The sequence below is a fragment of the Hyla sarda genome, chromosome 4 (genome assembly GCF_029499605.1).
Source record: "Hyla sarda isolate aHylSar1 chromosome 4, aHylSar1.hap1, whole genome shotgun sequence".
NCBI lineage: Eukaryota > Metazoa > Chordata > Amphibia > Anura > Hylidae > Hyla > Hyla sarda.
Genome location: NC_079192.1, coordinates 23,248,085 through 23,274,460, shown reverse-complemented (window position 1 = coordinate 23,274,460; position 26,376 = coordinate 23,248,085). Strand labels below are relative to the sequence as shown.

The 26,376-nt window shown below is 48.3% G+C and overlaps 1 protein-coding gene across 1 annotated transcript in view; it reads right to left on the bottom strand.

Annotated features, from left to right (window-relative positions):
* Positions 1–19,531: 19,531 nt before the first annotated feature.
* LOC130367325 (NXPE family member 3-like) overlaps positions 19,532–26,376 on the bottom strand; it is a 47,394-nt gene continuing 40,549 nt past the window's right edge. The window contains exons 5-6 of the mRNA XM_056569734.1: positions 25,593–25,808; positions 19,532–20,104 (exon numbers count right to left, since the gene is read on the bottom strand). Coding sequence (XP_056425709.1) covers positions 19,572–20,104; positions 25,593–25,808 — 749 coding nt within the window. The 3' untranslated portion in view covers positions 19,532–19,571. The remainder of the gene's footprint in view (positions 20,105–25,592; positions 25,809–26,376) is intronic.

The window sequence follows — 26,376 nt, the reverse complement described above, 5'->3', positions numbered from 1 at the left end:
CTCGTTAGCTCCTAGCACTGCTCGAGTGTACAATCTTGCGTGGGACATGTATACCAAATTTATAGCAGAGTTTTCTAATTCTGCTGAAGATTATGTTTCTAATTTAGTTTGTTTTATTACATTTTGTCATTATACCAAGAAGTTTTCGTTTAATACTATCAAAGTATACTTGGCGGGTATTCAGCACTTCCTGTCCATGGAATATCCAAGCAGGCCTTCACTTTTTTCTGTACAGGCGATAAAGTCGGTGCTGCGCGGTATTCGCAGCACCCCAACTGTCAGGGCAGGGGTTAGGTGGCCCATTTCAGGTGAGATATTCCGTAACCTATCGGATTTATTGGACACAGCACCTCTGGGTTTTTTACGTAGTATTTTGATTAAATCGGCCATGTACTTAATTTTTTATGGTTTTCTCAGGCCTGGAGAAGTCACAGCTAATTCAGCTAAGGGCAGGCCAGTTTTGAGGCAACAGTTGTCGCGAGTTGGAGACAGATATGTTTTATCTCTGCTAAGTACCAAGACATCCAAATCAGAGGTTTTGATTACCTATTTTTCCTCGGGCAACAAGTGGTGCCCAGTAAGGGTCTTGGATCATTTCATGACTATCACATGCGGGGTGGGACCCGAGGTGCCTTTGCTGGCAGTAGGTGGTTTGCCTCTGTCAACTAGTCTTTTCACTAGTTCTATTCGCTCTCTACTCACCATGCTAGGCCTAGATCCGCAGAAATTTTCTGGCCATTCCTTCAGGATAGGTGCGGCATCGGCCGCGTCAAAACACAAGGTGCCCGCCCATGTCATAAAGAGGTTGGGTAGATGGAAGTCGTCTTGTTACGCTCGATACATTCCAAACCCCGAGAAAGAAATGTCAGATGTGTTTAAGTTGTTAGTTTTGTGAATTAATAAAGGTCATTATATTTATCTATTCTGGCTTGTCTTTTTGCCCTCTATAGGCGGGCCCTCATCTCATGCGGTTATGGCACACCTCAGACCGCTGTTAGTATAAGGTTAGGTAAGTTCATATCCATTATGGGAAGCCTTGACCACAAGTATTAAAGCCCAATGGGCTGTATTTGTGGGAGGGGGTGGACACTACATAAACCCCGGGCTCCTGTACCTCGGGGCGGGTGCGGCGTTATTCCCACCCAACCCTCCATCATTTATCATATTTCACAACAGGGTATGCCCTCTATAGGCGGGCCCTCATCTCATGCGGTTATGGCACACCTCAGACCGCTGTTAGTACAAGGTTAGGTAAGTTCATATCCATTATGGGAAGCCTTGACCACAAATTAGGTTAATACGTCCCCAAGATGTCCAACATATAAAAAGATTTTGATTCTGACATTGCCCATTTAAGTTTGTCCTCAATCAAGCACAAGTCCAGTCAGTACCTACTAATCAGTCACCAGTAAAATCTTTCTCACGTTAGTGTCAAGTCTAAATTTAAAGAACTACAACAAGTCACATTATTCCTAAAGACTGCGACAGGGACATTTCACCGGCTGAGTTTATTAAAGTGTCAATCAAGTGTCTGCATCCTTAATCTGCATCTCCAGTACTGTTCGCTTTATTCCTGGACCTGTGACTCAGTAAAGTTAAGGGGTACTCCGCCTCTAGACAGCTTATCCCCTATCCAAAGGGGGCGATCTCGGCTGCGGCACCCCAGACATCCGTTGCACAGAGAGAACCTCGCACTGTGACGGATGACTGGCGATGCAGGGCAGAAGCTCATGATGTCACTGTCACGCCCCGCTCATGACATCATGCCCCCTCACATAGACGTGCATTGAGGTGGCATGGCCGTGACATCACGAGCCTCCGGCGCTGCGCCCGATGCTCTAAATGAATGCAGGGTGTAGCAGGGAGATTGCAGGGGTCTGCGGGGCTCCGTTTACATCCGACCCTAAAACAGGTCAGATGTAAACTGCTACTATCGGGTCCCGAAGGCTTCCATTCACTTGTATGGGGTCCATCGGTGATCCGGTAATTTTACAGGAATTTAGCGGAGGAAATAAAAATTGTGCTTGCACATCAGCAATGTGAACGAGGCCTAACCTGATTTCTACAGAAATTGTCACATCTGTAGCACAGCAGCTATGTGTGAACAATGTGGGGAACTTTTGCTGTGCTGTATCCTGTGTCGTCCCAGGAGAAGTTAACTAGAAAGTCTCCAAAGTGTGCGAAAAGCTGCACCCCCTCCTGGCAGAAGAACTAAGACTATGTTGCAACAAAAAGGACCGCCCCCTTGTTTTCCAGGGGATAGGCTGAGTGACCTGTCATGTGAGGAGCTCAGACCCCACCTTCTCCATGCTGCTCGGGCTCCTTACATGACAGTACGCTCAGCATATCACTGGCTAAGGCGGGACGTCGCTGCGGCCGGCGATACGCTGATTGCAGTGTGACGTTCCAAGCCTAAGAACAGGAAGCAGAGGAACACCGGAGGAACAGGATGCCGATATCAACGCAACAAGGGGATGTAGGAAAGTGAGTTAAAGTTAGATTTTTTTAGTTTTTGCAGTCCGGGCACAGGGGAAGTTAAAAGTTTTGCGCCACAGTTCCCCTTTAAAAACACAAACAGGTATGAATACAAGTCAAGAAAAACTAGACAATCATAACAAGGCAAAAAGCCAAACAAAGAGATCATGATTAAAAAGCCATGGCTATACAAAGTGTGAACAGACACAGAGTGAATTGACCCGAGCCTCTAACTCTTACCTGACCAGAGAGCAACATGCACAGCCTGTCCAGGTGCAATTATTACCCTGGCATTCCTGAAATATACTCAGCATACCATGTCACCACGCCCACGCCATGAGTTGGAGGTCCATCCATCACAACCCTAGATGTCCAAACTCACTTGGATCATGGAGATGACAGCGGCAGCAGGACACCGTCGTCCTGGGGAGGGATTAGGACAGGCGGTTTGGGCCCTACCATTACGAACAAAACCTCGAGCATTTTGTATATACTACCTGTCAGTCTGTTTAGTATTTATTCCTACAATATATATATATATATATATATATATATATATATATATATATATATATATTTTTTTTTTTTTTCCTTATGGCTCAATGGCCCTATTTATTTATTTTTATTTTTTTCAAGAAATTGTGACTTTTTGTTTGCCGTTTCATCACCTGTGTGTTTCTGCTTACAAGTAAATTATCCCCTGCGTGTTTCTCCTTCCAAGTCAGGGTTTTGAAAAACAAAGTGTGTACAAGGTATAGGGAGATGTCTTTAATGCCTTGAGTTTAGCACATACAGTATGTACACAAATGACAGTAGTCAGTCAGAAAAAAATAACTTTAGTCAGAAAAGTCAAAGTCTAAGTCCTCTATGGTGCATTAGGTGTACCACAGGAGTTGCACCTCCTAGTTTGTTTGTGCACTACTATTATCAGAAAATGTATTGTCAGTTTCATATTTATTGTGCCAGTACGTACTATGGACATTGTCGTAACTTTCTTCAAAAAAGAGCACTAAATTTGTCTTTCTATGGTTACAACGGGGTCAGTACTTTCCTCAGGGAGAGGACACCACTTCTGGTGTAAGACGGAGATTCAAGTAGGCCAAATAGCACTCCACGGGCTCCTGGGTAAAAAAATATGCAAATCAGCTCATCACACCACAGGTAGTGTGTTCTGCAAACAGCTCAGGCTTCATGTAAGAAATCTCAGAACTGATTGGGATTTATGCCAAGCCAGAACTCTCTCCAGAAGGAAAGAGGACCCATCTGCAGACAGCTGTTTCGGGGGGGTTTGCCTCTCGTCAGTACAGAGCAGGGTTATCTCGCTTGGCTGAGGTGAGAGGCCTGTGACTAGTTAAACGGGGTCAGTACTTTCCTCAGGGAGAAGACACCACTTCTGGTGTAAGACAGAGATTCAAGTAGACCATATAGCACTCCACGGGTTACATAGTTACATAGCTAGTACGGTCGAAAAAAGACATATGTCCATCAAGTTCAACCAGGGAATTGAAGGGTAGGGGTGTGGCGCGGCGCGATATTGTGGAAGGGATGGGATTTTATATTTCTTCATAAGCATTAATGTTATTTTGTTCCATGAATGTGTCTAATCCTGTTTTAAAGCTGTTAATTGTTCCTGCTGTGACCAGTTTCTGAGGTAGACTGTTCCATAAATTCACAGTTCTCATGGTAAAGAAGGCGTGTCGCCCCTTGAGACTAAACTTTTTCTTCTCCAGACGGAGGGAGTGCCCCCTCGTCCTTTTGGGGGGTTTAACCTGGAACAGTTTTTCTCCATATTTTTTGTATGGGCCATTAATATACTTATATACGTTTATCATATCCCCTTTTAAACGTCTCTTCTCAAGACTAAACAATTGTAACTCCTTTAATCGCTCCTCATAGCTAAGATGTTCCATGCCCCATATTAGTTTAGTCGCGCGTTTCTGCACCCTTTCCAGCTCCACAGTGTCCCTTTTATGAACAGGCGACCAAAGCTGAACAGCATATTCCAGGTGAGGCCGTACCAATGCTTTATAAAGGGGGAGTATTATGTCCCTGTCCCTTGAGTCCATGCCTCTTTTGATACATGACTATATCCTGCCGGCTTTGGAAGCAGTAGCCTGACATTGCATGCTATTCTGTAGTCTGTGATCTACAAGTACACCCAGATCCTTCTCTACCAGTGACTCTGACAGTTTAATCCCCCCTAAGACATACGACGCATGCAGGTTATTAGTACCCAGATGCATAACTTTACATTTATCCACATTGAACCTCATTTGCCAAGTGGATGCCCAGACACTTAGTCTATCCAAGTCATCTTGTAACTTATACACATCCTCTATAGACTGTACCGTGCTAAAAAGCTTGGTGTCATCTGCAAAGATAGAAACAGAGCTGTTAATACCATCCTCTATATCATTGATAAATAAATTAAACAACAGCGGTCCCAGTACTGAACCTTGGGGTACACCACTAATAACCGGGGACCAATCAGAGTATGAATCATTGACCACCACTCTCTGGGTACGATCCATGAGCCAGTGTTCAATCCAGTTACAAACTAAAGTTTCCAAACCCAAAGACCTTAACTTACCTGTCAGACGTCTATGAGGGACAGTATCAAATGCTTTAGCAAAATCCAGAAACACTATATCCACAGCCATTGCTCTGTATACACAGCCCCCCTCTATATACACAGTCCCCCCTCTATATACACAGCCCCCCTCTATATCCACAGCCCCCCTCTATATCTACAGCCATTCCTCTGTCAAGGCTTCTACTCACCTCTTCATAAAAGCAAATTAGATTGGTTTGACAACTTCTATCCTTAGTAAACCCATGCTGGTTATCACTTATAATACAATTATCCCCTATGTATTCCTGTATGTAATCCCTTATAAGTCCTTCAAACAATTTACCCACAATGCACGTTAAACTTACCGGTCTATAGTTTCCTGGGGAAGACCTAGAGCCCTTTTTGAAGATTGGCACCACATTCGCCTTGCGCCAGTCCCTTGGCACAATACCAGACACCAGAGAATCTCTAAATATCATGAACAAGGGTACAGATATTACTGAACTTACCTCTCTAAGAACTCTTGGGTGCAATCCACCTGGCCCTGGGGATTTGCTTACATTTATATTACTTAACTTACCTTGTACCATCTCTACATTAAGCCAGTTCAGTACATTACATGATGTGTTACCAGCACTGACCTGGCCAATGTCAGCTCCTTCTTCCCTTGTATATACAGAACTAAAGAACCCATTCAGTAGCTCCGCCTTCTCCTGATCGCCCGTGACTCCCCATTATCATTATTAAGGGGTCCTACATGCTCTGTCCTTGGTTTTTTTGCATTTATGTATCTAAAAAATTTTTTAGGATTAGTTTTGCTTTCTTTGGCCACCTGTCTCTCATTTCGAATTTTTGCTGTTTTTATAACATTTTTACAGATTTTATTAAGCTCTTTGTATTGTTTAAATGTTATCGCTGACCCATCAGATTTGAATTTTTTGAAGGCTATTTTTTTGTTGTTTATTACTCTTTTAACATCATTTGTCAGCCATGTAGGATTTAGTTTTAATCGTTTATAGTTGTTCCCCTTTGGTATATATTTAGCTGTATAGTTATTTAGAGTTGATTTAAAGATGTCCCATTTACCTTCTGTATCAGTATTTGAGAACACCTCCCCCCAGTCTATGTCCTGTAGTGCAGCTCTCAGCCCAGGGAAATTTGCCTTTTTAAAGTTATATGTTTTTGCCTTCCCCGTCTGCAATAAATTAAGGAATTGTCGCCCCTTTGTAGTTTTAGCCAACCCCGGACCCCAATCTATATCTGGATAGTTAAAATCTCCCATTATTACCACTTTACCTGCCCGGGCGGCCCTCTCTATTTGTTTATACAGCCGACCTTCTATCTCTTCAGTGATATTAGGGGGTCTGTAGATTACCCCAAATATTATTTTTTCAGTATTTCCCTCCTTTTGTAATTCTACCCACAGTGATTCCACCTCCTCAGAATCATCACACACTATGGCATCGTTCACACTGACTTTCATACCACTTCTTACATACAGACAGACTCCACCACCTTTTCTGTTCATTCTATCCTTGCGAAACAATGTAAACCCCTGCAGATTAACAGCCCAGTCATGTGAGGAGTCCAGCCATGTCTCAGTGACCCCAACTATATCAATATGTTCCTCCAGTATCAAGGCCTCAAGCTCCCCCATTTTATTTGCTAGGCTTCTGGCATTTGTGAACATACACTTTACATTTCCATCCTTTATGTTATTGGGGTTAATGGGATTCAAGGGTGTAAGTTTTATTTTCCTATGAAGCCTATTCCTATTAACTATTCTAACCCCTCCCTCCGCTCCACCCCCAGGTACATTTATAATTCCCACCTCTCTATCTATACTATCTTCCCCCTCTTTGCTGTAGGTTCCCTCCCCCCAAGTCCCTAGTTTAAACACTCCTCCACCCTTCTAGCCATCTTCTCCCCAAGCAAAGCTGCACCCTCCCCATTGAGGTGTAGCCCGTCCCTACGGTAGAGCCGGTAACCGACTGCGAAGTCAGCCCAGTTCTCCATGAACCCTTCCTTCCTACACCAGCTTCTGAGCCACTTGTTTACCTCCCTGATCTCCCGCTGCCTCTCTGGTGCGGCTCTTGGTACTGGTAGTATATCAGAAAATACTACCTTAGAGGTCCTTGCCTTAAGCTTGTGGCCTAAGTCCCTGAAATCATTTTTAAGGACACTCCACCTGCCTCTTACTTTGTCATTGGTGCCAATATGTATCATGACTGCTGGGTCCTCTCCAGCCCCGCCCAGCAACCTGTCAACCCGATCCGCGATGTGCCGAACTTGTGCGCCAGGCAGACAACACACTGTTCGGCGATCCCGGTCTTTGTGACAGATCGCCCTGTCTGTCCCCCTAATAATTGAGTCCCCCACCACTAGTACCTGTCTGGCCTGCCCTGTACTCCTCCCTCCCTCCTTACTGGAGCAGACACCCCCCTGGCGGTCAGAGGCGGTATCCTGCTGCAGTTCTGCTAGCTCTGTAATGGCATCCCCCTCATCTGCCAAGTGGGCAAACTTGTTGGGGTGTGCCAGTTCAGGACTAGCCTCCCTGACACTTTTTCCCCTACCCTGCTTTCTAACTGTAACCCAGCTAACTGCCTGACTGTCCTGCAACTCCGTCCCACTGTCCTCCCCCACCTCTACTCCCAAGAGTGCCTGCTCAGTGAGCACGAGACTCCTCTCCATGTTGTTAATGCTTCTCATTGTTGCCAGTCACCCCTCTAGATGCAGGATCTGGGCTTCCAAATGGACAACTAGCACACATCTCGCACAACAATATGCACCCTCAAACTGTGTTCAAGGATTGCATACATTGAACAGGATGTACATTGGACTGCATTTTCCAACATGGAGGCCATCTAGTTATGGGGATTTCACAAATGTATAGGCAAAAACAGACAGTCAAAATTTACAACCAATTTAACTTTCCCCACCTCCATTCTAGTACTGCAGACTGCCTACAAGTGTGTCTACCAGAGCTTGTACGGATAGTGACACATTTATGGACCCCTCTATTCTTTATCTAAACTCATTGAAAGCTTGTCATTGACATTTACGTACCTTTGCCACAAGGACTCTCATATTGTTTGCACTACTAAGTTTTTATGCTTTTATATGCTTAAATTCTTTTATATGCTCAAACTTTTCCGAACCCTGGAGCTGGCGCCGGGAGCTTGTGATGTCATAGCCCCGCCCCCTCATGATGTCACGCCCCGCCCCCTCAATGAAAATCTATGAGAGGGGGCATGACAGCTGTCATGCCCCCTCCCATTGACTTGCATTGAGGGGGTGGGGCGTGACGTCAATAGGAGGCGGGGATATGACGTCACAAGCTCTCGGACAGTTTGTTCCTGAGGAAAAAATTATAAACGGGGATCAGGAAAAAGCAAATATATTAAACAAATTCTTCTCCACTGTATTCACCAAAGAAAATGACAGGTGAAATACAGCGAGAAAAGGTAAACTCCCCAGTAAAGGTCACCTGTCTAACCCAGGAAGAAGTAGAGGTTGTTACGCCGAGCGCTGCGGGTCCCTGCTCCTCCCTGGAGCGCTCGCGGCATTCTTCTGTGTGCAGTGCCCCGGTCAGACCCGCTGACCGGGAGCGCTGCACTGTTATCACCGGCGGGGATGCGATCCGCGTAGCGGGACGCACCCGCCCACGGGTCGCATCGCAATCATCTCACCTGCCCCGTCCTCCTGCTGTTCTGTCCCGGCGTGCGCGGCCCCGCTCTCTAGGGCGCGCGCACGCCGGCTCTCTGAAATTTAAAGGGCCAGTGCACCATTAATTGGTGCCTGGCCCAATCAGTACCTACACCTGCTAACATATAAAAACCCACTTCCCCTTCCTGTCCTTGCCGGATCTTTCTGCGGTAATGGATTGGCCTCATCCCATTGGCCTGCGAGCAATCCAAAGATTTCTCGGATTCGCAAATTACTACCGTCAATTCATTCCTCACTTCTCCACCATCGTTGCTCCTATTGTAGCACTGACTGAGAAAAATGCTAATCCGAAATCCTGGCCGCCTCAGGCAGAGGAAGCCTTTAACCACCTCAAAGCCGCCTTCTCCTCTGCTCCAGTCTTGTCCAGACCTGATCCTCAGAAGCCCTTCTTCCTTGAGGTTGATGCCTCCTCCGTTGTAGCCGGAGCTGTTCTCCTACAAAAATCCGCTAAAGGAAAAAATGTCACTTGCGGATTTTTCTCAAAAACCTTTTCACCTCCAGAGAAAAATTATTCCATCGGAGACTGTGAACTGTTGGCTATTAAGATGGCCCTTGAGGAGTGGAGACATCTTTTGGAAGGATCCCTTCACCCCATCACCATTTATACAGATCACAAAAATTTGTCTTATCTCCAATCCGCCCAGCGGCTAAATCCTCGCCAGGCTAGGTGGTCGTTGTTTTTTGCCCGTTTCAACTGTCTGATCCATTTTCGTCCTGCAGACAAGAATGTCAGAGCCGATGCTCTATCTCGTACCACCGATGCCTCTGAAGTCGAGACCCTTCCTCAGCACATCATTCCCCTGAGTGCCTGATCTCTTCTGCTCCTGCTTCTCTGGTACCTGTCCCTCCAGGAAAGACTTATGTTCCTCCCCGTCTTCGCCTCCGGATCCTCAAATGGGGCCATTCCTCCCTTCTGGCTGGTCATGCTGGAATAAAAAAGACCTTACAATTGATTGCCAGACACTATTGGTGGTCCTCCTTGGAAAAGGATGTGACCGATTTCGTACGAGCCTGTACAGTATGTGCACATGATAAGACCCCTCGTCAGAAGCCTTCAGGTCTTCTCCATCCGCTGCCGGTGCCTGAACAGCCTTGGTCTCACATAGCCATGGACTTAATCACTGATATTCCTGTATCCCATGGCAACACTGTCATCTGGGTGGTTGTTGATCGTTTTTCCAAAATGGCTCACTTTATTCCGCTTCCAGGCCTTCCTTCTGCGCCACAGTTGGCGAAGAAATTTTTTCTGCAGATTTTTCGTCTTCGCGGGCTTCCCACGCATATCGTCTCGGATAGAGGCGTTCAAATTGTGTCTAAATATTGGAGAGCTCTCTGTAATCAATTAAAGATCAAATTAAATATCTCGTCCTCCTATCACCTCCAATCCAATGGACAAGTGGAGAGAGTAAACCAGATTCTTGGTGACTACTTGCTACATTTTGTCTCCTCCCGGCAAGATGATTGGGTCGACCTTCTGCCCTGGGCTGAATTCTCGTACAATTTCAGTCTTACGCCAAATCCCCATTTTTTGTGGTGTACGGCCTTCACCCTCTGCCCCGCATCGCCCCCCCTCCCCATTCCCACTTCTTCTGGAGTTCCTGCCGTGGATGAAGTAACCCGGGACTTCTCCGCTATCTGGAAGGAGACTCAAAAGTCGCTCCTACTGGCCTCGTCTCGAATGAAGAGACATGCAGATAAAAAGAGAAGAATTCCTCCTGTCTTTCTCCCTGGGGACAAAGTGTGGCTCTCTGCCAAATACATACGCTTTCGTGTCCCTAGCTACAAGTTGGGTCCTCGCTACCTCGGCCCTTTTAAAATCAAGAATCAAATTAATTCTGTCTCTTACAAGCTTCATCTTCCCTCTTCTCTTCGCATTTCTAACTCTTTTCATGTGTCTCTTCTCAAACCTCTTGTGCTTAACCGCTTTTTCTCCCAAGGTTACTCTTCCTGCTCCTGTTTCTGGCTCCTCTGATGTCTTCACTGTCAAAGAGATTCTTGCCTCCAAGATCGTCCGAGGTAAAAGATTTTTTTTAATTGATTGGGAGAATTGTGGCCCTGAAGAGAGGTCCTGGGAACCTGAGGTCAACATTTTGGACAAGGAGCTTGTCCGCAGATACCTGGGCTCCAAAAAGAGGGGGAGACCCAAGGGGGGGGTACTGTTACGCCGAGCGCTCAGGGTCCCTGCTCCTCCCCGGAGCGCTCGCGGCGTTCTTCTGCGTGCAGCGCACCGGTCAGACCCGCTGACCGGGAGCGCTGCACTGTTATCACCGGCGGGTCGCATCCCAATCACCTCACCTGCCCGTCCTCCTGCAGTTCTGTCCCGGCGCGCGCGGCCCTGCTCCCTAGGGCGCGCACGCCGGCTCTCTGAAATTTAAAGGGCCAGTGCACCATTAATTGGTGCCTGGCCCAATCAGTACCTACACCTGCTAACATATAAAAACCCACTTCCCCTTCCTGCCCTTGCCGGATCTTGTTGCCCTAGTGCCCTGAGAAAGTGTTTTGTGTATCCCAAGCCTGTGTACCCAGACCCTTGCCGTTGCCCCTGACTACGAACCATTGCTGCCTGCCCAGACCTTCTGCTATGTCCTACCTTGCTCTTGCCTTGTCCCTGTGTACCACGCCTGTCTCAGCTGTCAGTGGGGTTGAGTCGCTATCGGGTGGAACGACCTGGGGGTTACCTGCCGCTGCAAGTCCATCCCCCTTTGCTGCGGGCTCTGGTGAAAACCAGTAATCCCTTAGATTCCGTTCCCCTGGTACGGCCCACGCCATCACCTCACTGAAACAGAGGATCCACCTCCAGTGTCCTCTCTGCATTCCAGTCCGGATCCTGACAGTGGTCATCTGTCTAACCCAGGAAGAAGTACAGTGTCGCCTACAAAAAATCAAAATAGACAAATCATCAGGCCCAGATGGCATTCACCCCGTTTTCTAAAGGAATTAAGTAATGTAATAGAATGACCCCTATTTTTAATATTCAGGGACTCTATAGTGACAGGGACTGTTCCCCAGGACTGGCGCATGGCAAATGTGGTGCCAATATTTAAAAAGGGGTCAAAAGGTGACCCCAGGAATTATACATCTGTTAGTTTAACCTCTGTTGTATGTAAATTGTTTGAGGGTTTTCTAAGAGATGCTATTTTGGAAGTTCTTAATAAAAATAAATGTATGATTCCGTATCAGCATGGATTTATGAGGGATCGGTCCTGTCAAACTAACCTGATCAGCTTTTATGAGGAGGTGAGCTCTAGACTGGACCAGGGGGAATCACTGGATGTCGTATATCTGGATTTTTCCAAAACATTTGATAAGGTGCCACATAAAAGATTGGTGCATAAAATGAGAAGGATTGGGCTGAGGGAGAATGTGTGCAAGTGGGTAAATAACTGGCTCAGTAATAGGAAACAAAGGGTGGTTATTAATGGTACTTATTCTGATTGGGTGACTGTTACTAGGGGGGTACCACAGGGGTCAGTCTTGGGTCCTATTATATTTAATATATTTATTAATGACCTTGTAGAGGAGTTGAATAGTAAAGTAGCAATCTTTGCAGATGATACTAAACTCTGTAAAGTGGTAAACACTATAGAAGACAGTGCAATGTGTATGTTACGCCGAGCGCTCCGGGTCCCCGCTCCTCCCCGGAGCGCTCGCTACACTCTCGCTACTGCAGCGCCCCGGTCAGATCCACTGACCGGGTGCGCTGCGATACCGCCTCCAGCCGGGATGCGATTCGCGATGCGGGTGGCGCCCGCTCGCGATGCGCACCCCGGCTCCCGTACCTGACTCGCTCTCCGTCGGTCCTGTCCCGGCGCGCGCGGCCCCGCTCCCTAGGGCGCGCGCGCGCCGGGTCTCTGCGATTTAAAGGGCCACTGCGCCGCTGATTGGCGCAGTGGTTCTAATTAGTGTGTTCACCTGTGCACTCCCTATGTATACCTCACTTCCCCTGCACTCCCTCGCCAGATCTTGTTGCCCTTGTGCCTAGTGAAAGCGTTCCCTTGTGTGTTCCTAGCCTGTGTTCCAGACCTCCTGCCGTTGCCCCTGACTACGATTCTTGCTGCCTGCCCCGACCTTCTGCTACGTCCGACCTTGCTTTTGTCTACTCCCTGATACCGCGCCTATCTTCAGCAGTCAGAGAGGTTGAGCCGTTGCTGGTGGATACGACCTGGTTACTACCGCCGCAGCAAGACCATCCCGCTTTGCGGCGGGCTCTGGTGAATACCAGTAGTGACTTAGAACCGGTCCACTAGCACGGTCCACGCCAATCCCTCTCTGGCACAGAGGATCCACCTCCTGCCAGCCGGCATCGTGACAGTAGATCCGGCCATGGATCCCGCTGAAGTTCCTCTGCCAGTTGTCGCCGACCTCACCACGGTTGTTACGCCTAGCGCTCCGGGTCCCCACTCCTCCCCGGAGCGCTTACGGCGTCTCTCTCTCCGCAGCGCCCCGGTCGGTCCCGCTGACCGGGAGCGCTGCACTGTCTTGGCCGTCGGGGATGCGATTCGCACAGCGGGACGCGCCCGCTCGCGAATCGCATCCCAGGTCACTTACCCGTCCCGGTCCCCCGCTGTCATGTGCTGGCGCGCGCGGCTCCGCTCTCTAGGGCGCGCGCGCGCCAGCTCCCTGAGACTTAAAGGGCCAGTGCACCAATGATTGGTGCCTGGCCCAATTAGCTTAATTGGCTTCCACCTGCTCCCAGACTATATCTGATCTCTGCCCCTGCACTCCCCTGCCGGATCTTGTTGCCTTAGAGCCTTGAGAAAGCGTTTACTGTGTTTGTCCTTACTGTGTACTTGACCTCCTGCTATTGCCATATTGACTACGATCCTTGCTGCCTGCCCCGACCTTCTGCTACGTCCGACCTTGCTCCTGTCTACTCCCTTGTACCGCGCCTATCTTCAGCAGTCAGAGAGGTTGAGCCGTTGCTAGTGGATACGACCTGGTTGCTACCGCCGCTGCAAGACCATCCCGCTTTGCGGCGGGCTCTGGTGAAAACCAGTAGCAGCTTAGAACCGGTCCACTAGCACGGTCCACGCCTATCCCTCTCTGGCACAGAGGATCCACCTTCTGCCAGCCGAATCGTGACAACGGTGGTCGCCCAGCAGTCGCAACAGATAGCGCAACAAGGCCACCAGCTGTCTCAACTGACCGTGATGCTACAGCAGCTACTACCACAGCTTCAGCAATCATCTCCTCCGCCAGCTCCTGCACCTCCTCCGCAGCGAGTGGCCGCTTCCAGCCTACGACTATCCTTGCCGGATAAATTTGATGGGGACTCTAAGTTTTGCCGTGGCTTTCTTTCACAATGTTCCCTGCACTTGGAGATGATGTCGGACCAGTTTCCTACTGAAAGGTCTAAGGTGGCTTTCGTAGTCAGCCTGCTCTCTGGGAAAGCTCTGTCATGGGCCACACCGCTCTGGGACCGCAATGACCCCGTCACTGCCTCTGTACACTCCTCGCCAGAAGCCTGCTGGTCTACTTCATCCTCTGCCTGTCCCCGAACAGCCTTGGTCTCTGATTGGTATGGACTTTATTACAGACTTACCCCCATCCCGTGGCAACACCGTTGTTTGGGTAGTCGTTGATCGATTTTCCAAGATGGCACATTTTATTCCTCTTCCTGGTCTTCCTTCAGCGCCTCAGTTGGCAAAACAATTTTTTGTACACATTTTTCGTCTTCACGGGTTGCCCACGCAGATCGTCTCGGATAGAGGCGTCCAATTCGTGTCAAAATTCTGGAGGGCTCTCTGTAAACAACTCAAGATTAAATTAAACTTTTCTTCTGCTTATCATCCTCAATCCAATGGGCAAGTAGAAAGAATTAACCAGGTCCTGGGTGATTATTTACGGCATTTTGTTTCCTCCCGCCAGGATGACTGGGCAGATCTTCTACCATGGGCCGAATTCTCGTACAACTTCAGAGTCTCTGAATCTTCTTCCAAATCCCCATTTTTCGTGGTGTACGGCCGTCACCCTCTTCCCCCCCTCCCTACTCCTTTGCCCTCTGGTTTGCCCGCTGTGGATGAAATAACTCGTGATCTTTCCACCATATGGAAAGAGACCCAAAATTATCTCTTACAGGCTTCATCGCGCATGAAAAAGTTTGCCGATAAGAAAAGAAGAGCTCCCCCCATTTTTTCTCCCGGAGACAAGGTATGGCTCTCCGCTAAATATGTCCGCTTCCGTGTTCCCAGCTACAAATTGGGACCACGCTATCTTGGTCCTTTCAAAATCTTGTGCCAAATTAATCCTGTCTCTTACAAACTTCTTCTTCCTCCTTCTCTTCGTATCCCTAATGCCTTTCATGTCTCTCTTCTTAAACCACTCATCATCAACCGTTTCTCTCCCAAACTTATTTCTCCCACTCCTGTCTCCGGTTCTTCGGACATCTTCTCTGTAAAGGAGATACTGGCCTCCAAAAAGGTCAGAGGAAAAACTTTTTTTTTAGTTGACTGGGAGGGCTGTGGTCCTGAAGAGAGATCCTGGGAACCTGAGGACAATATCCTAGATAAAAGTCTGGTCCTCAGGTTCTCAGGCTCTAAGAAGAGGGGGAGACCCAAGGGGGGGGTACTGTTACGCCGAGCGCTCCGGGTCCCCGCTCCTCCCCGGAGCGCTCGCTACACTCTCGCTACTGCAGCGCCCCGGTCAGATCCACTGACCGGGTGCGCTGCGATACCGCCTCCATCCGGGATGCGATTCGCGATGCGGGTGGCGCCCGCTCGCGATGCGCAGCCCTGCTCCCGTACCTGACTCGCTCTCCATCGGTCCTGTCCCGGCGCGCGCGGCCCCGCTCCCTAGGGCGCGCGCGCGCCGGGTCTCTGCGATTTAAAGGGCCACTGCGCCGCTGATTGGCGCAGTGGTTCTAATTAGTGTGTTCACCTGTGCACTCCCTATGTATACCTCACTTCCCCTGCACTCCCTCGCTGGATCTTGTTGCCCTTGTGCCTAGTGAAAGCGTTCCCTTGTGTGTTCCTAGCCTGTGTTCCAGACCTCCTGCCGTTGCCCCTGACTACGATCCTTGCTGCCTGCCCCGACCTTCTGCTACGTCCGACCTTGCTTTTGTCTACTCCCTGATACCGCGCCTATCTTCAGCAGTCAGAGAGGTTGAGCCGTTGCTGGTGGATACGACCTGGTTACTACCGCCGCAGCAAGACCATCCCGCTTTGCGGCGGGCTCTGGTGAATACCAGTAGTGACTTAGAACCGGTCCACCAACACGGTCCATGCCAATCCCTCTCTGGCACAGAGGATCCACCTCCAGCCAGCCGAATCGTGACAGGCATCCTCTACATTTCAAGGAAAGAAGGTTTCTGTCAGGATTTGGCAGGCTGGAGGTGGATCCTCTGTATCAGAGAGGGATTGGCGTGGACCGTACTGGTGGAGCGGTTCTAAGTTGCTACTGGTTTTCACCAGAGCCCGCCGCAAAGTGGGATGGTCTTGCTGCGGCGGTAGCAACCAGGTCGTGTCCACCGGTAACGGCTCAACCTCACTGCTGAGAGTGGTGTGGGACAGGAGGACTAGACAGAGGCGAGGTCAGACGTAGCAGAAGGTCAGGGCAGGCGGCAAGGTTCGTAGTCAGTAACGGCAGAAGGTCTGGTAACACTGGTAAGGGCATACACAAAACGCTTTCACTAGGCACTGAGGCAACAAGATCCGGCCAGGACAGGAAGGGGAAGTGGGTTTAAATAAGCCTGGAGCAGATGGAGTTAATTAACACTGATTGGGCCAGGCACCAATTAGTGGTTCACTGGCCCTTTAAATCTTAGAGAGCCGGCGCGCGTGCGCCCTAGAGAGCGGAGCCGCACACGCCAGGCCGTGACAGCCGGGGAACGGGACAGGTGAGTAGATTGGGATGCGACCCGCGAGCGGGCGCATCCCGCTACGCGGATCGCATCCCTGCCGGAAGTGACAGTGCAGCGCTCCCGATCAGCGGGTCCGACCAGGGCGCTGCAGAGAGGAGAACACCACGAGCGCTCCGGGGAGGAGCAGGGACCCGAAGAGCTCGGCGTAACAGTTTCTACACCAGCACAGATGGGGGTTCTTTACTGTAAGAGCAGTGAGACTGTGGAATTCTCTGCCTGGGGAGGTTTTCATGGTGAACTCTGTAAAAGAGTTGAAAAAGGGGTCTGGATGTATTTTTGGAGAATAAGAACATTGCTGGTTATGTATACTAGATTTATAGGGACAGAACGTTGATCCAGGGATTTATTCTGATGCCATATTTGGAGTCGGGAAGGAATTTTTACCTCTAGTATGAGGGTTTTTTGCCTTCCTCTGGATCAACTCAGTAGGAACTCATTAGGGTTATAGGTTATACTTGATGGACTCTGGTCTTCTTTGAACCTTATGAACTATTTTACTATGTCCTCGGTAGATTAGTTGTTTTTGGGATTGGGTCTCTTGTACGCAAAACCTGACCGAGCTGCGTATGCTGAGTCTCAGCTGCGTACATTAAAGCAAGGAAGTAGACCAGTTGAGGAATACTTCGCAGACCTTAGAAAGTGGTGTGTGACCTCCAAACGGAACACCCCAGCTTTGATTTGTCAGTTTAAACTGGAATTATCTGACACCTTAAAGGACATCCTTGACCAAGCTATGAACGCAGACGGGAGTGTTCTTCTTCCTCTACCTCTCCCTTACTCCTTTCATGTCTTAATCATCAACCTGTGCCTGAGGAGGAACCCATGCAGATAGGGTCCATCCATACCCCGGAGGAGCACAGGAGATCTCGCCAACTCTACGGCCTGTGTTTTTATTGTGGAGAGGACATACATTTCATCAGGTCCTGTGTCAAGCGTCCAAGTGGTAATCATGGAGGCCACTTAGGCGCACAGGTATGTTATGCCTCTCAGAGAACTACGCCTGGCAAGGTTCATCTGGGGGGGCATTGTTCCATCTATTGTTCAAACTGATGTAACATCTTAGAGTGTTTTAAAGCCAGTTTTGCAGCAGCCTCTGGCTGAATCACTGTGTTTTTCTTCAATTGTATCTTTAGTTGCATTCTCTTCAGGTTTTGTTTCACCGTTTCGAATAGCTTCTACGTGTTGCTTAACTGCATTCGGCTCTCCTTTAATGTCACCAGGCACTTCCATTCAGAGTTTGTGATAGAACTCTCTCTGCTTATGGATTTCAGCTTCTTGGAGACCTGGCACCAATTTGTAAATTATATCTTGCATTGTTTGTTCATGACCTATATACTATAGAGGGTGACTTTGTTGGATGACAATTCTACATGTAGGACATTTGTTATTTTCTTCCAGATATTTCACCATGCAAGTTCTACAAAAGGTATGTAAGCATTCCATTACAGTAGTAGCATTAATGAGATATCCATTGCATTCTCTTTGGTGTCTGCTGCAATTGTGGCTGTGGAGTGGCTGCTGTGGTGCCGAGTCAGAGCTCTCCGTAGATGGAGCCGCCGCTGCTTGCTGGAGGGGCTCTCACCACTGGGCACAGCACAGACACACAGGACAAAAAGAACAGCCTCGGTGTGTGTGTGTGTCTGTGCAGCTGGCAAAGCCACGGAGGGGGCAATCTGTGGGGAGGAAAAAAATTCCGTCTGGAGTTTAAAACAAAGAGGTGGAAATAGCTGAACCATGCTGAGGAAGGCCGTATGTGCGTGTGTTGATCCGGCCTGTCTGACCACGCTTTTCTGTGTGTGTTTAGTTTGTTTTCTGTTAGTTTTGTGTGCTTCCAGCTGTTCCCTGACACCTACCGTATTGTATTTTATTGTTTCGACTTTTGACTGTCCCTCACTTATTTTAGGAAGGTACCATCTTCGTGGTTGTTGACCTGTTATTTAAGATGGGTACGCAAGTAGGCAGAGACAGACGGTGTGGGCAAGTTTAGGGCTGCACTTTTCCCTGCCCAACTTGACAGTAATGCTTTAAAAAAAATAAAGGTGTGATATGAAGGTAAACACATGAGTGCAAGGTTCTCATTCCGATAAGTTGACTATTTTGTCCACCGCTGTGACATTGTGGTTTTACCATAACTAACAGCTCCCTGATGCCTTCTCCAGAACCTCTGGCAATATTCCTGAGAATAGAGGTTCAGAGACATTACTCACAAAAGATCTTCTCTCTCACATCATATTTACTAATGAATGAGACTACAATGTACAATGTGTATATTATATAAGTAACATATATCTATATAATTACTATATATTTAATCATAATTAAAATAGAAAATACAGAAATTGCACAATGCCATGAACATGCTAAACACTCATAATATGTTCCTAAGTTTCCATAAGTGTTCATACTGTTGATATGGATTTTATCAGAGACCTTGTAACTATTTTACTCCTGGCCAAATCCGTATACAGAATTTACATACAGAAGTATACCAAAGTAAATCAAACGGAGCCATTGTCAGTTTGTTTGATACTTCAAAGTTCTGCGTGCTCATCTGAGCTTTATTTCAAACCGTTCAACCTTATATCACCTTTGTAATTAACATAAGTTCCCACCCTCACTAGGGTTCTTCCAGTAACCGCTACTCGTTGGAAGGGGGGGAGCAAATAGCAGAGAGTAGAAAGGGGGATGGGCTTTGCACATTGTTAAACTTCAGGGGGCTTCAAGTCCTTTTAGGTGTTGGCCAGCAAGTTCATCTATTCGATGGTGGGGGCCAAACAGGAAAGAGCAGATGGGGGAGCAAGTAGTAGAGAAGCATGGAGTCCCCGTCCCAAAATGGACATTTTAGGTATACACATTTTAGGTATATATAAGTATACACATATACATCAATTACACTGTAACATAGGATTGTAGAATTTTTGACTACAGATAGTTCTTGGATCATTTTGGACATATATAAGACAGCATAAGGTCCACCTCGTTCTTGATGACTGGAGGTCCTGGGTGGATATTGTCAGGAAGATAGTGGCAGGATGTCATGTCCCAAGCATCCAGGATTATGACCCCTGTTCCCTTGAAGGCTGCCCTCAGTAACATGTCCAGCTGAAGAGACAACCAGTCACTGCCATATACTGACTTATAACCTGTGTTGGCTGATTTGATGATCACTGTCGTCCCAGGGCTTCGAAAAAGCAGAGATGAAATTGCTTGATGGACTCTCTCCAGCCGTTCTAAGTAAAACCTTATAGGGTAGGTGGTAAAATGAGCCCATAGAGTTAGGAGGATCACAGTGTGAGGCCCTCCACCAATCCCAGCAAAGGCAGCTGCTTCATAGTGGAGGTCAGCTACCATCATCTTGCGTCCTCTCAGGGGCCGTCCATGGGCACGCCATTGCATAACCAGACCAGCATTGGCATCTACAGCCATCAAAGGTCCTGACTTGTAGTCAACATGCAAGTCTATACTCTTGAGACCTTCAAAAGAACAGTATATATAAAAGTATTGAATAGATATTCTGTCCACATTTGAATATATATTTCAGAGATATTTCAAGGAATGTTTTGTCGTCATTTTAATGCAAAATAATTTTTTATATAACGGTGCATTTTATCTTCAGACTTGGGGTACCGCAATGGGGTCAAAGACTACCCCAATTTAAATGTAGGTAGATGGAAGGATTCTACTTCTGCTAGGATTCCTTTTCTTAATCCTCCCTTATGGATTTTTATCATATTAATGGGGCTAGCCTTTGGCTACATGGTGCACTGTGCAAAATTGCCTGACCTTTGTAATGTTGGCGTTTGGTGCTTTTGTTTATATGTTTTGCACTATTTACCCAGGAAATGTGTGGAGATGGGGAAAATTATCATGGGGGAAATTTATCATTGCATTTAGAGCTTTTTTTTGCTTACTCCGGATACACAAAATGTTGCACGTGCGCCTAAGCACTTTTTTTGTATGACTTTTGTAGATACGCATTGTAGCAAAGTAGCAAACAGCCTTACTTACGCAATTTTCAGTTATCCCTTTGCAGTGTTCGCAAATTTCTAAAGTGCGAATGTCGCACGTAGGCATAGAAAAAAGTCACAAAACGTGGCAAGTCAAAGTTGGGTCAGGCCTGGCTTACAAAACTGCCTTTCGAGAACACTTTCAAAAAGGGTCACAAAAAGTCACAACTGCGACATACAAAGGAGGAAACATACAAAGTGGTGTTCTGAAGAGATTTATTGTTTTTTTGCCTATGTGCGCCAAAATTTTTAACCCCATTGATAGTATGATAAATATGTCACACATAGGCAAAACCAAAGTAAAAAAAAATGACTTAACCCCTTAAGGAACTGGGGTTTTTCCATTTTTGCACTTTCGTTTTTTCCTCTTTACCTTTAAAAAATCACAATTCTTTCAATTTTGCACCAAAAAATCCATGAGGGATTATTTTTTGCGTCACCATTTCTACTTTGTAATGACATCAGTCATTTTACCCAAAAATCGATGGCAAAATGGGGAAAAAAGCATTGTGCGACAAAATTGAAGAAAAAAGCCATTTTGTAAATTTTGGGGGCTTCCGTTTCTACGAAGTACATTTTTAGGTAAAAATTACACCTTATCTTTATTCTGTTGGTCCATACAATTAAAATGATCCCCTACTTATATAGGTTTGATTTTGTCGTACTTCTTGGAAAAATCATAACTACATGTGCGAAAATTTATGTTTAAAATTGTCATCTTCTGACCCCCTATACATTTTTTATTTTTCTGCATACGGGGCGGTATGAGGGCTCATTTTTTGCACCGTGATCTGAAGTTTTTTAGCGGTACCATTTTTGTATCGATTGGACTTTTTGATCGCTTTTTTAAACTTATTTTTTCATGATATAAAAAGTGACCAAAAATACGCTATTTGGGACTTTGGAATTTTTTTGCGCATACACCATTGACCGTGCGGTTTAATTAATTATATATTTTTATAATTCCAACATTTCCACATGTGGCGATACCACATGTTTGTTTTTATTATTATTCACACAGTTTTTTGTTTATTTTAAATGGGAAAAGGGGCGTGATTCAAACTTTTATTAAAGAAGGGGTTAAATGATCTTTATTCATAGGGGGCTATAACACTGCACACACTGATCTTTTACATTGATCATTGTTATCCCATAGGAAACCATTGATCAATGATTCTGCCTCTTGACTGCTCATGTCTGGATCTCAGGCACTGAGCAGTCATTAGGCGATCGGACAGCGAAGTGGAAGGTAGGAGACCCTCCTTGTGTGTTCCAGCTGTTCGTGATGCTGCAATTTCACCACGGCGGTCCCGAACAGCCCACTGAGCTAGTGGTTTACTGTTACGCCGAGCGCTCCGGGTCCCCGCTCCTCCCCGGAGCGCTCGCTTCACTCTCCCCGCGGCAGCGCTCCGGTCACGTCCTCTGACCCGGGGCGCTGCGATTCCGCTGCCAGCCGGGATGCGATTCGCGATGCGGGTAGCGCCCGCTCGCGATGCGCACCCCGGCTCCCCTACCTGACTCGCTCTCCGTCTGTTCTGTCCCGGCGCGCGCGGCCCCGCTCCCTAGGGCGCGCGCGCGCCGGGTCTCTGCGATTTAAAGGGCCACTGCGCCGCTGATTGGCGCAGTGGTCCCAATTAGTGTGTTCACCTGTGCACTTCCCTATATCACCTCACTTCCCCTGCACTCCCTTGCCGGATCTTGTTGCCTTAGTGCCTAGTGAAAGCGTTCCCTTGTCTGTTCCTAGCCCGTGTTTCTGACCTCCTGCCGTTGCCCCTGACTACGATCCTTGCTGCCTGCCTCGACCTTCTGCTACGTCCGACCTTGCTTCTGCCTACTCCCTTGTACCTCGCCTATCTTCAGCATCTTCAGCAGCCAGAGAGGTGAGCCGTTGCTAGTGGATACGACCTGGTCACTACCGCCGCAGCAAGACCATCCCGCTTTGCGGCGGGCTCTGGTGAAAACCTGTAGTGGCTTAGAACCGGTCCACTAGCGCGGTCCTCGCCATCCCTCTCTGGCACAGAGGATCCACTACCTGCCAGCCGGCATCGTGACAGTAGATCCGGCCATGGATCCCGCTGAAGATCCTACACTGGTCGCCCAGCTAGCCCTAAAGATCGCCCAACGAGATCAACAGCTGGCATACTTGACCTCCGAGGCACTGCGTATTCAGTCACAGATACAGCAGCTGCAGCCGCAGATACAGCAACAGCTACAGCTGCAACTACCATCTCCTCCGCCGGCTCCTGCAACTCCTCCGCAGCAACCGGCCGTTCCTAACCCCTGCTTGTCCCTGCCGGACAAATTTGGCGTAAAGATCGCCCAACGAGTTCAACAGCTGGCATACTTGATCTCCGAGACACAGCGTCTTCAGTCACAGTTACAGCAGCTGCTGCCGCAGATACAGCAACTTCAGTCACAGCAGCTGCTGCCGCAGATACAGCAACTTCAGTCACAGCTACAGCTGCAACAACCATCTCCTCCGCCGGCTCCTGCAACTCCTCCGCAGCAACCGGCCGTTCTTAACCCCTGCTTGTCCCTGCCGGACAAGTTTGATGGGGACCGCAATGATTCTGCCACAGCCACAGTCCAGTCCTTCTTCGCTGAGGTCCGTGGTGTCTTCGAGGAGCCTGCCCGAGCTTCTTCTGCCGAGATTGCCCTGCTGAACCTGGAACAGGGTGTTTCTTCCGTTGGCGAGTACGCCATTCAGTTCCGTGCTCTTGCTTACGAATTGTCCTGGAATAGTGAGGTTCTCTGCGCGACCTTTAAAAAAGGCCTATCCAGCAACATTAAAGATGTTCTGGCCGCACGAGAGACTCCTGCTGACCTACATGAACTCATTCATCTTGCCACTCGCATTGACATGCGTTCTTCCGGATGGCGTCTGGAGCTCCGCCTGGATATGGACTTTGTTCGCACGAAGCGTTTTTTCTCCCCGGCTCCTCTCTCCTCTGGTCCTCTGCAATCCGTTCCTGTGCTTCCCGCCACGGAGGCTATGCAAGTTGACCGGTCTCGCTTGACACCTCAAGAGAGGACACGACGCCGCATGGAGAATCTTTGCCTGTACTATGCCGGTACCGAACACTTCCTGAAGGATTGTCCTATCCGTCCTCCCCGCCTGGAAAGACGTACGCTGACTCCGCACAAAGGTGACACAGTTCTTGATGTCAACTCTGCTTCTCCACGCCTTACTGTGCCTGTGCGGATATCTGCCTCTACCTTCTCCTTCTCTACTATGGTCTTCTTGGATTCCGGATCTGCAGGAAAATTTTTTTTGGCCTCTCTCATCAACAGGTTCTACGTCCCCGTGACCAGTCTCGCCAGACCCCTCTACATCTATTGTATTAACAATGAAAGATTGGACTGTCTCATGCGTTTCTGCACAGAACCCCTCCTAATGTGCATCGGACCTCATCACGGAAAAATTGACTTTTTTTTCCTCAGGTTCTTTGGCCCCAAGAAGAGGGGGAGACCCAAGGGGGGGGGTACTGTTACGCCGAGCGCTCCGGGTCCCCGCTCCTCCCCGGAGCGCTCGCTTCACTCTCCCCGCGGCAGCGCTCCGGTCACGTCCTCTGACCCGGGGCGCTGCGATTCCGCTGCCAGCCGGGATGCGATTCGCGATGCGGGTAGCGCCCGCTCGCGATGCGCACCCCGGCTCCCCTACCTGACTCGCTCTCCGTCTGTTCTGTCCCGGCGCGCGCGGCCCCGCTCCCTAGGGCGCGCGCGCGCCGGGTCTCTGCGATTTAAAGGGCCACTGCGCCGCTGATTGGCGCAGTGGTCCCAATTAGTGTGTTCACCTGTGCACTTCCCTATATCACCTCACTTCCCCTGCACTCCCTTGCCGGATCTTGTTGCCTTAGTGCCTAGTGAAAGCGTTCCCTTGTCTGTTCCTAGCCCGTGTTTCTGACCTCCTGCCGTTGCCCCTGACTACGATCCTTGCTGCATGCCTCGACCTTCTGCTACGTCCGACCTTGCTTCTGCCTACTCCCTTGTACCTCGCCTATCTTCAGCATCTTCAGCAGCCAGAGAGGTGAGCCGTTGCTAGTGGATACGACCTGGTCACTACCGCCGCAGCAAGACCATCCCGCTTTGCGGCGGGCTCTGGTGAAAACCTGTAGTGGCTTAGAACCGGTCCACTAGCGCGGTCCTCGCCATCCCTCTCTGGCACAGAGGATCCACTACCTGCCAGCCGGCATCGTGACATTTACTTTCACTTTAGACGTGGTGATCAACTTTAAACACCGCGTCTAAAGGGTTAATAGCGCGCGGCACTGTGATCAGTGCTGCACGGTATTAGCCCCACGTTATAGAAAGGGAGCGGACTCAGGGCGTACAGGTACGCCCTGGGTCCATAAGTGGTTAACACTCACTTTCCAAAGGCAACAATGATAAATCTCCCCCAATGTGTTATTTGTTTGTTTTTAATTGCTTTTTATTCGCTGTTTTGTCCTGTGTAGTCCAGGCACCATCTGTGAGCATCATGTTCCTCAGCGCGCATGCGCCATCCAATGCCTTGATGGTCCAGGATGAGCAATCTACACAGGAAGAGGAGCCCAAAGACACTTTATCAGTGTCCCCTCTGGTATTATGGTAGTCCAATCTGACTCTGCATGTACACATAATTATGTAGATGCATATTTATTCATTTTTGAGTATATTCAAATGTTGGGAGCAACAGATTTAAAGAGAATCTGTCAGCTCTAGATCATGCTCAGTGTGTCAAAGAGGCTGTGCTGGGCCATGGGATGCATGCCTTCTCTCTCCCCCACCCTTACTTACCTTGGCTGATCTGATTGATGTGCACCAAGACTCAGTGCTGGAGAATGAGCTCTTTACACAAATCATTACAGACAGGGAGGGTTAGGAAGAGAGAAGCCATGGATCCTGCAGCTCCGCATAGAGTCTCTGACAAAGCCTCATGACTGAAGATGTCTGAATAGTAAAGTAAACTTCTTACTGGAAATAAAATGCTCCAGGTATTCATACCACTGGCGTAGCGTTGAGTCACCAATCATGTAGATGTTTTTCCCTTTCAAGCAGGAGAGAGCATCCGCAGGTTGAGGAAAATGGCGACCCAAGCATGTAAGTGATGTCCAACGATCACCATAATAAAACCCAGAAGGCTGCCGAGGTTCTTGGCCACGTCTGCAGACTGAGAGGTTGGAGGTGAGTCCTACAAGAGAAGTGATAAGTGAAGAGTTAAATATTATAGTAGTTATACATAGGAGCAGTATTATAGTAGTTTTATTCTTATATATATAGGAGGCAGTATTATAGTAGTTATATTCTTGTATATAGGAGGCAGTATTATAGTAGTTATATTGTTGTATATGGGAGCAGTATTATAGTAGTTATATTCTTGTATATAGGAGGCAGTATTATAGTAGTTATATTCTTGTATATAGGAGCAATATTATAGTAGTTATATTCTTGTATATAGGAGCAGTATTATAGTAGTTATATTTTTGTTGTCAGGATTCGGCAGGCTGGAGGTGGATCCTCTGTGTCAGAGAGGGGTTGGCGTGGACCGTGTCGTTGGACCGGTTCTAAGTTGCTACTGGTTTTCACCAGAGCCCGCCGCAAAGCGGGATGGTCTTGCAGCGGCAGTAGCAACCAGGTCGTATCCACCGGCAACGGCTCAACTTCTGACTGCTGAGATAGGTGCAGTACAAGGGATGAGACAAGAGCAAGGTCGGAGGTAGCAGAAGGTCAGGGCAGGCAGCAAGGATCGTAGTCAGGGG